Source organism: Argentina silus, assembly GCF_951799395.1.
Source record: "Argentina silus genome assembly, chromosome: 1".
Lineage (NCBI taxonomy): Eukaryota > Metazoa > Chordata > Actinopteri > Argentiniformes > Argentinidae > Argentina > Argentina silus.
The window spans coordinates 22,594,094-22,608,090 of NC_139655.1; the positions used below are offsets into that span (position 1 = coordinate 22,594,094).

Consider the following 13,997-nt stretch of genomic DNA (forward strand, 5'->3'; position numbering starts at 1 on the left):
TCATATTCAAGCAACAGAGTGTGTTCGAGACAACATGAAATCTGTGTACACCCAAAACAGGAAAACTGGTGGTTACTCATACCACTTTCCATGTGCATGTTAACACAATAAACATGACAGTTAAGTTTTAGCCACAATACATCCCCATTTGTAATCACATGTATCTGCATGCCTTTTAACATGTTAGTGTGATTTTACATACAGAACAAAGACAATTATACCTTTCACCTTGAAGATGACAAGACAGCAGCCTTCTTATTAAAGAGTATGATTTTTTTTCTGTGTGATCTGAAGGTGGTTACACACACACATGTAAATATTTGCAACCAATTTCCCCTTTCCCACAGGACATGTTTGCTTGTTCTGCCTAATAGGGATGAGAGGGTCAAGGAGGAAGTGCTGATGCTCATGTCTCTGTGCCGATCTCATGGATACGGGGACGGAGGAGAGGCGATCACCGGCACAGCGCGGCTGACTCCACCATGTGAATAAAACATGCTATGGCATGTCGACGGCGACGATTGAGGAGGCACACTGCATTATTAATGTGTGGTAGCGGACAAGAGGGGGCTAAGGGGGGGGGGGGGGGGGGGGGGGGGGTGATGGGTGTGTGTGTGTGTGGGGGGGGGGGGGATGCGGCGGTATGTGTGGAGTCGCAAAGGCGCGGCCAGGCTGTAGTGCGCAGAGAGGGGCCACCACCCAGCCACAGGGAGTGGACAGTCAGTGCACTAAAGCCTCTTTGTCACAGAGAGACAGTCTTCATCACAGCCACAGTAATCTGCAGTCACTAGGGCTGTGACATTGTCTCAGTGGGCCTCAGTGCTCTGCTTCATGTGAGGGAGTTCATGGGGTTAGGAGGTTATAAATTGTTGTCTTTAAAAAACAAAGCATAGAATAGACTAGAGTACAGTTATATCAATGGTTTTATATTCATTATACATTGTAACATTGTGTTGTCATACTCCATTGGGCTGAAGAGCTGAAGAGTGAAAATATAATTTTCTTTATCATTTATTTTTATTATCATTTATTAACGAAAAAGAAATGTATGTTTTAAAAGTGAAAAAAAAAAAAAAACTGAACAAGCTGCAATGTACAGTGATACTGGTGAAAATCCCGCCCAGACACTTACTGTAGATATACATAACCATCCCTACAGACCTGCAACAGAAAATCAATACCATTACTGGATTACAATTTCCATACTACACATGTATGTGAACATTCACATCTTCTATATGACCATTAATCAAGAACACCTGCTATAGTTTATATCAAGAATGATGCGGTTGGGGAGTGGGTGTCTTCAGCAGTAGTGAAATTAGCCTGGCCCGCTAACCCCCCAGAGACAGGTTTCTCATAAGAGCTGAATCAGTGTTTTCCCAATGCAACGCAGCGGAGAGGAGAGAGGAGAGGAGAGGCCAGAGGAAATGTGTTACAGTCAGCATCTCTTCCAGTCTGGGTGAGGCCAATGGACACGCCAGCCAAATGCTGGTGCTACTGCTCCACCTGCAGGCCCATAGACATGATAGAGAGAGGGACCTGTGTGTGTGTGTGTGTGTGTGTGTGTGTGTGTGTGTGTGTGTGTGTGTGTGTGTGTGTGTGTGTGTGTGTGTGTGTGTGTGGTGTGTGGTGTGTGGTGTGTGTGTGTGTGTGTGTGTGTGTGTGTGTGTGTGTGTGTTTGTGTGTGTGTCACACCCTTCCAATACTGCTCAGCTTGCATTACTAGAATGAACAACACATTATGGGGAAACAACCTTGTAGCAAGTTGAGAACTCCCATTCATGTACAAGTCAAACATGGTTGGCCACCACCCAAGCAAAGTATAGGTAGAATAACACTATCATGTCATTATGACGTGTCTGCCAAAGTGAGAGACTCATCAATGAATTCATTGCAAATACAATGTTATAGGTGATAGAATTTCACCTTTTTTCATCCCTTACATTTTCACTCATCTCAGTTTCTAAATGTTTCCCTTGTCATTATTTCCTAGAGAGAGTAAATGTCAGAGAGAGAGTCGCTGAATGCCACGCCCGTGTGACGGGGATAGAGTGATACACCAGCACTGTTGAACCAGAACCAGGCTCCGCTCTGGTCCATGTAAGATGAGTCAATAAGGGAAAGAGCAATGGTATTAAGTCTGGACATGAAATTGAACAGTGTGGATAGTGCTGGATTACTACTGCCAGGGCTTGATTACAGTAATGTGATCAGTCAGTAGCAGCAGCTGGGCTGCCCAGCCCTACGAGCCCTCTCATTCACTCACACACACACACACACACACACACACACACACATAGACTCACTCAGTCACACACACACACACACACACACACACACACAGACACACACACACACACACACGCACACACATAGACTCACTCAAACACACACACACACACACACACACACACACACACACACTGGTACATAGATCACCTCCCATTTATCAGACTAGAACCAGAGACTGGCTGAGTGCAATTTGGAAATGTGGAAATATAATTTACTGTAACTGCCTTTGTGGAAAATGATGCACAGATATCATATATCATACAGATTATGTATGGTTAAATGGAACCACTACACAAAAGTCTTTGGCTATTCTTTGGCTAATTCATTATCATGAATGTGACATCTTGTTTCACCTTATGATTGTTTCTATTGCATCTTTCATATTGCGACTCCCACTATATTACTGTATATGTGTATCATATTTATACCCCATTTCACACTTCCTCTTTGTGGTAGCCAGGACTTCCCTGTTTTTATAGCCCTCTTTCACAAAACAACGGTAACAGACCCACAGATCCTTACAGGACAACCACCGAAACGGAAGGACCCCTCTGAAACATCATCTCATTGGCTGTGAGATCCTACACAAGTGAGATTTCACACAGCCAGACTTCTCATACGGATGTTCTATCGGACATGAGTCATAGGATGGCTGGAGAGACAAACCATCATGCTGTAGAATACTGGAGACCATAACCACAGTTACACAGTCATCAGGGGTCTCTCCATGGTTTATGGTCGTACAGACTGACAGTAAACGGTCACCTTTCTTCTAGACCACATTCTGTTTTGACACAAAGACCTGGTTTATTGAAACTGCATGTATGTGGGGGGGGTGAACTGTGTGGTCTATCCATGTATTAAAATTATGAATTTTAAGATATACAGTACAATACTATTATAGTATAATTTCAAACAATATGTCTTCAAACAATCTTTGGCATTGCTGAGGATCTGACTGCTACCCATCTGATTCAGAGCACAGTTACTGAAAGGAAATGCTAGACCAGATAGATCATTTTTCTTTTCAATAGAACCATACAAACCAGGTATGATGACTGTACTTGATTAGGTAGGTTGCTCTACCAGCATCTTCTGCTTAGACACTGGCCTGTAGGTTCAAGAGCTTACTATACTGTGGCATGAACTGACACACTCACATGCTGTTTTTTGTAGTTTTCCTACGTGTGAACGGCTGGTGTGAACCAATAGTGTGAGATCATTTGGGGTCGATTGGAGTCTCACTTTGTCTGGTCAGATCTCAGGATATCACTTCTATCCTCAACAAGACACTCCTCAAGAAGTTGATTATAGAGTTCTGACAATTCTGTGAATTTTGGATACACACCATTGCTCATAATTGTTACTGACAGCAATAATAATTTGAAAAGATTTCAGCTGTCCACGCCTCAATATATATTTTCATCGCCAGTGGCCATTAAACGAAAAGTGTATTGAGCATGTGGGCCGTATGTGATCTGATTACGGCAAGGTCAGATATTCTCCTATTGAATGTCCCTCTGATGATGTGACTAGAGTACTAACTCAACAAAATCCACTGGTACAGTATGCATAGAGTACAGAATGAAAGAGTGATATGCAGCCCTGTGTATCACACCAGTTCAACCTAGTTCACTGTTCTGCAGTTGTGAACAGGCTATCAACCCAGTGGTAGATTTCAAAACAGGTTACCTTTGGCCGATATATTTCTTAGACAGTTTCTGTAACTGTTTTTTTAATAAACTGGTGTTGGCCCCCCTTGCTGTAGTGTTGTAATATGTTCCCTTGTGTAGAGTTCCCGAGAAGTCATTAATATCTGATACTATCTGTTCAACGGACAGTGATTACAGCATCCATGGTTGAGTTTTGGCTGGTATGATATGTGGTCTTCATGGAGCCGTTAATGTTTTGACACCATTGATGAACTAAGCCTCTCTGATTAAACCAACGTTCAGGAGGAAGTGGGATTCTTTTGGGGGGTTACGCCTGTGGCAGTGTGCATGTGTGTGTGTGTGTGTGTGTGTGTGTGTGTGTGTGTGTGTTGTGTGTGTGTGTGTGTGTGTGTGTGTGTGTGTGTGTGTGTGTGTGTGTGTGTGTGTGTGTGTGTGTGTGACGGGGGGGTTGGCTGGGTGGTCTCAGAGGATAGCCGTTGTCTTTCTTAGAAAAGTGAACCCATCTCTCCAGAGAGACAGATGAGCAATGTGTTAGGAGGTTGTGGTTTATGGACAGAGAACACAGAGGTTTTCATTGGAATAAAGAAGATACACATTACACAGAAATAACTGACAGTTATGCCTGTTTACCACCAATTAAATATCACACAGGCAAACATTTGAAAACAAAGTTAACATTGGAGCAGCTCCAGAAACTGATAAACACACTCTATGTCAGTTGTAAATGTAAAAAATCTACATTTGTGGGGGCAAATATGAACAATATTCTTGAATCGAAAGAGAAGGTCAATCTGTCAAGCACACCAGTGGACATATAGGACATCCCATTGCATGATACTGTACAGGCCTACACCCTGAGTACAAACATTCTTTCATATCTAGCTCACAGGTCAAACTACCATTCATCTCTAGAAGCCATCACGGTCAGAAAATTAGACAAATGTGGTTTCAACAACAACACTCGTTTCCATATTGACCTCTTACTGTCCTCCTGCCACAGTCAGTCCTGTTGCTGTCCTATTAGTCATTCTGAATTACTGCCCTCAACCACTCCATTCCAATCCTTCTGAAAGAGCTGTGAAAATGCAAGCCACATGGTGACAGGCTCCCCAAACCCCAGTGAGTGATAAGGGTCATGTGAAATCGATGTGTAGAGCTGTGAGGTGTGACCGACATCATAACCTCACAACCTCTAGGGAGCCCTTCATCCACAGGGAAGGAGGAAGGAAGAAGGGAGGAAGGGAGGGGGTGATGACATGTCCCTTTGTGTGCCACTGTAAAGATGTTCCCTCTATCAGCCAAGCCTGGCAGGAGGCCCCTGCGCAGGTTCTAGAGGTCACAATGTTTTAGTTCCCAGGCCCATCTATGAACCTGAGGTGAGGAAAATCAGGACATTCTGAACACCCTGGGGACACAGCATGGAGTGCAGGTTTACTCATACAAAGAATTTTGATTCCAGGAAGTGTGAGCAATGTATTTTTGATTATGGTTGATAAGGTGTCTGAGACCCCTTGGCACTGCATGGCTTATCAGTTCAGCAAGCACAGCGAGGATTAAATTCTGAAATGAGCAATTTAACACTTTTTGATTCTAGTTGATACAATGTATGCTTGACATATTGGTCATGGCTGATACATAACGGAACAACTGCGAGGCAAGGTTAATAGACCATCAGATCTTGAGCCACAGGGAGTGTGAGTGGGTGTGTGTGTGTGCGTGCATGTGTGTGTGTGTATGTGTCTGTCTGTCTGTCTGTCTTTGTGTGCTTGCTGTGCGCTTTCATCCAGATATAATAGTCTTGTCCTCTAGTGGTGTGGAGCCTGCAGATTGAGGATAAGAGAGAGGGGAGGTTCTTCATTGAGGGTCACAGTGGGAGTGCCGACAGGCAAGAGCAAGGTTGCCACAGCATGCTGAGAGGTTGTCAGGGTGACGGACAGCTATTCTACAAGAGATTGTTCCTCGCCTAACGAGCGTGTCATAGTTTTAGCATCGAACTGTGGGCTTTTATAGAACTGCAGGATGAGCTAAAGACTCTCTCTCTCTCTGTTTCTCCTTCCCTCCCTTCCTCAAGGACTTTCAAACCTTGTAAGACCCACCCAACTCTAGCCCGCACTCTCTCTCTCACCCTCCCTCCCTCCCTCTCCCTTCTTCATTCCTCTCTTTGCCCTTCCTTCTCCTCTCTCCCCATCCCTACTAGTGCAGTGATGCTGCAGAGTCAAGGGACACACCCATCAACACACTCTCCTCCCTCTCTCTCTCTCTGACCCTGAGTGTTTCTCTAACATACTGCAGATAATGCTGCAGTGCCCACCCAAGACTAGCCCCCTCTCTCAGTCTCTTCCCCTCTCTGGCACTGTTATTGAAATAAGATGAGACAGTTTGAAGGATATTAAAGTAAATTGTGTATGAAGTGTGAGTGATTCAATTGTTGGGGTCTTCACTGTCTTCAGCAGTGAGAGGATGAGAGGGAATAAGAGAATGTCAAAGGGAGTATCCCAAAGCAGTGAGCCATGGGACAGGAATGTGCTATGGAGGGACAGAGAGGCGGACTGGTCATTGACCAGATGTTTTAGTGATGAGACAATAGCCAGAGCAGGGGATTATAAAAGGGAAAAGTGAATGAGTCAAAAGTGGTTACACACAATCTAAACATCTCAATGAATGAATGGGCAGACATGGAATTTCTTACATCCGGCAAGACTTTTCTCAAAGCCAGACATGTTCCATCAAGAAAGAAAAATGCCTGACAGTCTTCAATGTATTTGGTCAATGCTTAAGTAAGTGCAGTGAAAAAAGGGGAGCACAATGTACATTACATTCATACTCCACTTGGACGGTCTGTGCTGGTATTGGTGTGGACTCTTCTTTACTGATCTCTCCTCTGAACTGTTTTACAATATCCAAAACCACTGTAATTTTACTATGGGTAAAAAGGGCATAGTAAATGTGTTAGTGTTTATGCTGCAGTGCAGTTTTGATTGGCTTGAGCTCTTAGAGGCTTAGACTAAAGAAATGGTGACCTCTTCTGGTCCTGCCTCCTAAATGTGATATAACTACAGACTGACTAACTGGTGGAATATGAGACAGCATTACTCACTGGTCTTTTTCTGTCATACTGTATGTAACTAGTCTTCATGACATTAGTCTAGATAGAACCACACATACTGAATCAATGTTAGCATTTCCTTTTAGAAGTTTATTTGGTGAGTCATATATTCCAATCTGAATTGAGATTGGTTATTTAAAGTTGTTTATGTTCTTGACCATTAAAGGAAAAGCAAAGAGTCAGGTTTAGAAAACAAGAGTTCTCTTTTTATTTTTTCCAGCCGCAACATACTGTTCTGTCCATTTACAGTAAACTCCCAACTTTAATTTGATTTGCACACATCACAGTTTCAAATCTTCAAATGAAAAATACAACACAACTATGAAAAAAGACATACACACAAATCAAAAACCTATAAAAAATATAAAACAAACAGTACTATCTTTTAATAATCTCAATTTTGACAGGTACCATTCGAATAACAAAACATTTAAACACAATTGAGCAGACAAATTCAATTGAACCATTAGTTTTTTAAATAGAAGAAAAAGACATCATTTTGTCATGCAGAAGATGTAATATTAAATATCAGCAAATCAAACAAAAATAATAATATATATTTCTCTATATATCTCTCTTTTTAAAATGTTCAAGTCAAAGCACTCCCGTCCCTTACATAGGGAAAAACAATTTTTAAAAACACCAGAGAACCCACAATGCTTTCATAGCTGCCATTTTGTTGTATGGCCTTTATGTAAAACATTTAAATCTCAGCAACATCTTTTTTTGGCACAGAAAAGACGTACATAATGGCAGTAGCATTTTGCGTTATAAAAAAGGGCGGAGCTGCAGCTCTTTTTCCATTTAAAAAACAAACAAAAAAAACATTCTGTGCACCGACATCATTTGGGAGAGCGTTGTGGTCTCCTGAACGGGGCGTGAGGCAAGCGGTTGTACCAGAGTTCAGTCCTACTGCAACAAGCTCTTGATAGTCTTGTTGGTTGATTCGTCATTCAAATGCTTGGTTGTGTACCTGCGGGTGACACACACACACACACACACACACACACACACACACACACAAATCATCAATGCCAGGATCTGTGAATTTAACACAAGTCTCTCCCAGAGGGAGAGAAAGAGAGAGAGAGAGAGAGGGAGAATGAGTGAGTGAGCGTGTGTGTGTGTGTGTGTGTGTGTGTGTATAAAGTGTCAACAGAGTTGTCAGCTCTGAACTTTGCTTCCTACTCGTCTGTGCATGTGTTCCCCTCAAAGCAGATGTGCAATCACAGAAAGAGTGGCTGGAGGCTCTGGCTCATGAGTGACCCTACATGACTGGGGAGCGCTACAGAGAGAGCCTGAGGCTCTGATACTGTAGTGTGTGTGACATGCAGATGTGAAGTTGCCACAGACACAGCGAGAGCAGCTGGGATTGAGAGCTACTTACATTTTGAAAGGGGGGGCTCAAAGAAATGTAATCCTCTTCGACATTTATTACAAACACTTAACACATCGCCGTGTTTAACTAAATCCCATCCGACTTGCGTGAATAAATACATAAGTAGATGCAGAAAAGCAGCAACATGATACTACCTGCAATATGGTGAAGAGATACCATTGCCAGTGCTGTGCACGCGTGTGAGCAACGTGGCAAGAGAAAATGGAAGAAAATCCTCCCATTGTTCATGTGAAGAGGGAGCTCTTACCTGAGAGCGTTTAAAAGGCCTTCTACACTGTTGGGAGGTTGATCTCTGAGGACCTTGATGCAGCCTTTCATCTGTGGAACAGAGACAGAGACATGTTAGGATCAACCAGTGGGGTGTGGCGCTGCTCTGTGATTGGTGACAGGCTGGCGCGGCAGCTGTACTCACGTCAATCTTAGAAGACCTGGCAAAAGCTCCGACAGGGTGAACGTAGTCGTACAGGATGATGACCCCCACCATGACCCGGAGGCAGAAGGACACCGTCTCCTCGCTGGTGAACCGGCTGCGGTACTCCCTGAGAGGGCAGACGGATGGAAAGATAGACAGATGGTAAGAGATAGAAAGACAGACAGATGGATATTGAGCCCACAGCCACAGAGATTCATATTGTCTTGACATTGTATGGGCAGGCTCATTGTAATGCATGGAATGAGGAATGGTATCAAACACGTGTGAGGAATGCTACCAAACTCATGTGTTTGATACCATTCTTCATGCCACTCCATGCATTACAATGAGCCCATCCTCTGATTTCTACCTCCACTGGCAACCACTGGTCTAGTTCCAAGTTAGAAAATCACTTACGGTGTTTCCAACATGACTTTGCAGACACTGGCCATTGTGCTTAAGCAATCTGTTGTATTCTCGATGGGCAAGTTCTTATTCTTAGTAGAGCGCGCAAGAGAGAGCGAGGGAGAGACAAAGACAGAGAGAGAGAGATTATTTTCTGCAGTGATCTTTGTTGTATTGATCTCTTCAATAACTGACATGTTGCCACAATATCAAAGCTGTTGGGAAGCCATAAAAAATGTCTTACCTCTGATACAAACTTTGTGGTGCCATCGCTCAACGTTTTCAACATGGGCGTGGCATCGGCGTAGAACAGAGATATCCTATTGGCCAGCTCATTGTTGACTTCATTCTCACCCTCTGCCTGAAATCAAGGAACAGTTGTCATTAATATAGATGCTTTAAAAACACTGGACACTAATGAGCTGTTCAATACAAAAAAATCTATTAATATTCAATATTTATATTCAATATTCAGTAGGACACATTCTGGCTCATGACAGTCTGTCTTTTCAGACAGTCTTTATATTCTAGACGTGAACAATCCGAATACTCCCGTAGAATGTCAAGCCATATCACATAAAAAAATGATCGCACTCAAATAGAATAATGTGCTTTTCACAAAAGAACAGATGCGACGTCTTGTATAAAACAAATGTGTCTTGTATAGAAAGGTCCTTGTCATTTAATTTCAGCGTCTGAACTGTCAGAGAAATGCTCTTCGGTGCTGCTGAGCTGCAGGGAATGTTTAATGGCTAGAGAATGCTTTAGACAGTGACAGGTCTTAACGGCCCTCTGTCTGGGGCCATTTGCCTAATGGCATATTCACATACAGGGAAAAGAAACTGCAGGCCAGACAGACAGGTAAAAAAAACTGAGACGTTTTGTCTAAACTCAGTCTTTAGAAAATGGGAGAAAATTCAGTTCATTTTCTTCACTAAGGGGCTATTGATGAATTCAAAACAGTTCTATTGGATGTCCTTGGTGCTATTGAAAAAGGTGTGTGCGTCTCTTTGACGTGAGGTTGGATGTGTGGTTCAGTAGATAGTAGGCTGAATAGTCCTGTAGGCCTCCCATACATCATACAAAAACATGTCAAATCTGAATAATGACATTCCATTGCTTATAGATTGAAATAGAAGACAAAACACCAATAATATAGTACTGTAGCAGTCCATTTCTTTTCAACCGTTTTTATATCTCATAATGATGAACAATACACTAAATGCCAAATCCAATGATAAAATTGTGACCCTATTGAAACGACAACGACCAAACAACAGAGACTCAGATATTTAGGGGATTTCCCTTCACTACCATTGTATCCCAGGGGTCTTTTTTGTGGGAACCACCCTGAGCTCAGATCAGGTGCTGTTCACACTAAGTCCAGTAAGGCCCTGTTCCCTAGGGGGACTGAGGATATGCTACTGATCTCAGATCACGTCTCGAGTGCACACAGGTTACAGCCCACTGGGGCTCTCTCTCGCTTTCTGCAGGCAGAAGCTGCCACAAACACACACATCCACCCACACGCACCCACACACACCAGACTGAAGGCCTGGTAGAATACTTGTATCCATACATCCAAGTCTGTTAATGAATCCCTCCATCATTTCTCCCTTCCATTAGGCAGGTATCAGTAATTACTGATATTATATGATCATAATAACTGATATACATAGCTTTCATCAATTCAGTCTTGTCAGATGAAAGGAGTATGTATTTTCAAACACAGCAGCATAGTTTCAATAATAGAGGAGTTTGAGTACAATATGAGGAGAAAGCCCAGCTCAATGTAGCTCTAAAGTGGTACAGTAACTAAGTGCTCACTGGTGTGTTGTTGATCCGCATGCGGCTCAGGGTTCTCCTGTAGTAGCTGAAGTCATTCTGGATGGCAGGATTCGTCATCTGCAACCAAAGGATTGAAATATGCATTTACAGAACATCTCAGAGCATGGCGAGGGCATATGTGCGTGCATGTGTGTGCATGCCCGTGTATTTGTGTACGTGTGTCTTTCTTGTGCCTGTCTCTGAAAGTAGTGGAGATAGCCTGCGGCAGGACACTCAGTTTCTGGATTAAACGCACCATCGCCATGACAGGACGTTTTAGCAAACAAGGCAGAAACATCCCTGCAGGGAGGAGATGCCATGAAAAGGACATGGATAGCATTCTCTTTTCCATTTATTTGATGAAGTGTTTTTTATTTTTATCTCACTTACATTTCTTCAGTTATCCCCTTTAGACTCATATTCCTGTTCCCCTGTCAATGACATCCTAGTGAGCTCTCTCTAACAGTGGAGCAGTGCCTCAAGTGTGTTTGTCATTTGTGACAGATGGATAAACAACTGTAAGGACTGATAAGTGGGCTAGAGGACGCTCTGGTTAGACTTACAGGCTCACTTACAGGCAGAGCAAGTCGACGCTCTCGTCACTTACAGACAGAGCTGCACAGACATTAAGTCCTCTAGTGGGACGGGATGACAGAAGGAGAGGGGCAGCTGTCAAGAGTGGGGTCAGGGGGTCAGGGGGTCAGGGGGTAAAGCATGGGGCAAGCATCTCTGGTTGAGGTGGGAGGGGGGAGGCAGTCCAGCTTATAGACAGAACAGCACATGAGAGGGATGGAAGCTGTCAACAGTGGGGTCAGGGCATGGGATAACACTCTCTGGTGGTGGGGGTCCAGCTTACAGACAGAAGAGCACACGAGAGACAATACTGTGCTTTATACTAGTGGGTCTACAGAAGGTGAGCAAAGCTGTCAGGAGTGGGATCAGGGGTACGGGGGTAACCCAGGGTTTAGGGGTGACTCAGGGGGCAAGGAGGGGGGAAGGCAGCCCCCCTATTTTGATGAATGGCTCAATGCTACAGTACATATGCAGACTCGTGGAGAGGCTTAATAAAGACTTGCCTTGCCTTGAGCTGACCTGACCTCTGATTAGCCACCGGTCAATCAGGCGGCCACTTCCACGCGTCAACCTCCTGCTCCTTGAATGCGTGGAGGCGCCTGGGCTAATTACCCACGCGACACATCCCCCTTCTTTGCTGTTAATGCTGTCAATGCTAGCAGGCTAATCCCGCCACAATAGACTGGTGCCCAGTCTGTGTCCACTTAGTGCAGTGCCAGGGCCAGACAGACAGACCCCCATCACACCAGTGAGTGGTTTTAACATGGGTTGGGTTGGGCTGGGCTGGGACGGGGGGTTCTAACTAGGTCAGAGTGCGTGGACGGGCAGGGGAGTGAAAGATTGATGAATGGGCTTGGCGTGCCACCTTGCACCCCCTCCCCCCCTACCTTCACGCTTTTAGAGAGCCAGTCTGGGCAGGGGGGCACTAATTGGGGCATCACTGCAGAGTGCCTGGGGGGTATCAGAGTGGGTGCTGGTTGAGTGCGTCTGTGTGTCTGTGTGTGCGTAGGGGTGAGGGGGTTTTAGGGGGAACCATTTCACCCTCTTTTTAGTTTTTTAACGAGGCCCTGCATACAGAATGAGAGCTCCTCTGATTGTCTCCGACATCCATATATTAGGGACACTCCCCCCCCCACCACCGCCGCCGCCGCCGCCCCGACACATTTGGTAGATTAGGTGCCAGCAATTTAATGGGAAGCGGAGTAGTTGCCTGTCTGTGATCCAGACAAACAGGCAATCTGTGAGTTTCTTCCCTATAGAGCAACTCTAAAAGAATGTCTGCGTGTGTGTAGCAGCCAGGAGTCTCAGCCAAAAAGAAAGATTTTACTTCAACATAACAACCCCTCATTGTTCATTCTACCAGCGTGTTCAGTATGACAGCAGCAGTGGAAGGTACCAATTAAATACTTATCATCTGCTCATTGGCTGAGGCTTAATCATGTACAGCACTAACACCTAATTAGATGGTATCAACCCCTCGTTATGCTACTGAGCACTAACGTAGCCTCTTATCTAAGGAATGGTACCCGCTGTACAGCTTTCATAAGACAGCCCCAAAGGTGGAGGTTAGGCTAAAGCTAACTGGATTGAGGGATGGCTGATAGTGTGTGTGTGTGTGTGTGTGTGTGTGTGTGTGTGTCTGTGTGTGTTTGTTTCTGTGAGAGTGTGAGTATGTGTCTCGTACTTTGAGCTCGTCAAAGCGCAGTGTGAAGTGCAGGATCTCGGCAAACTGCTTGGCCAGCGCCTGCTCCCTTTCCAGGTGCTGAGTGGGGTCATCATGCGTCTCGCTGGTCAGGGCTCCCAGGAGACTGCGCAGCGCTGCCTCTGCAAAAGACAGAGAGAGAGAGAGAGAGAGAGAGACGGACAGAGGTCAGAGATCCTCGTCGATGAGACTGGCAAAGAGAAGCCTGCTTTTTGCATGTGCACCCATCTCCTTCACTTAGAGGGTCAGAGATGATGCAAGGTGAGGAGAGAGTTCATGTAGACGTTAGAGTTGTGTGTGGGTTGAATAAAACAACTGAATAATAACCATATGTTATTATACGTTAGAACAATATATATTATATACAGATCAACTCTCTGTATAATAAATAGTACCTGGTCATATCAAATACAAGTCAACTGAACTGTAAGGCACTCATCTACTGCGCCAGTGGGACATGCACTGAAGCAGCGATGGTGCCCTTTGCCCAGGGCCTAATGCCAGTGTGTGGGTGGGGGGTGGGGGGGAGGGTTCCAGGGCTTTTGGAGGGAAGAGCTTTCATCCTCAGAGGTGGGGGTGGTTCAGAGTGGGGGTGAGAGGCTATG

At 44.5% G+C, this 13,997-nt stretch overlaps 1 protein-coding gene across 2 annotated transcripts in view; it reads right to left on the reverse strand.

Moving 5' to 3' along the window:
• Positions 1-7,258: 7,258 nt before the first annotated feature.
• The window catches only part of fam49bb (family with sequence similarity 49 member Bb), a 28,859-nt gene continuing 22,120 nt past the window's right edge, over positions 7,259-13,997 (reverse strand). For both annotated transcript variants that reach the window (XM_083672828.1, XM_083672829.1), the window contains exons 6-12: positions 13,375-13,514; positions 11,118-11,195; positions 9,535-9,651; positions 9,303-9,382; positions 8,886-9,012; positions 8,721-8,791; positions 7,259-8,047 (exon numbers count right to left, since the gene is read on the reverse strand). In XM_083672828.1, coding sequence (XP_083528954.1) covers positions 7,984-8,047; positions 8,721-8,791; positions 8,886-9,012; positions 9,303-9,382; positions 9,535-9,651; positions 11,118-11,195; positions 13,375-13,514 — 677 coding nt within the window. In that variant the 3' untranslated portion in view covers positions 7,259-7,983. The remainder of the gene's footprint in view (positions 8,048-8,720; positions 8,792-8,885; positions 9,013-9,302; positions 9,383-9,534; positions 9,652-11,117; positions 11,196-13,374; positions 13,515-13,997) is intronic.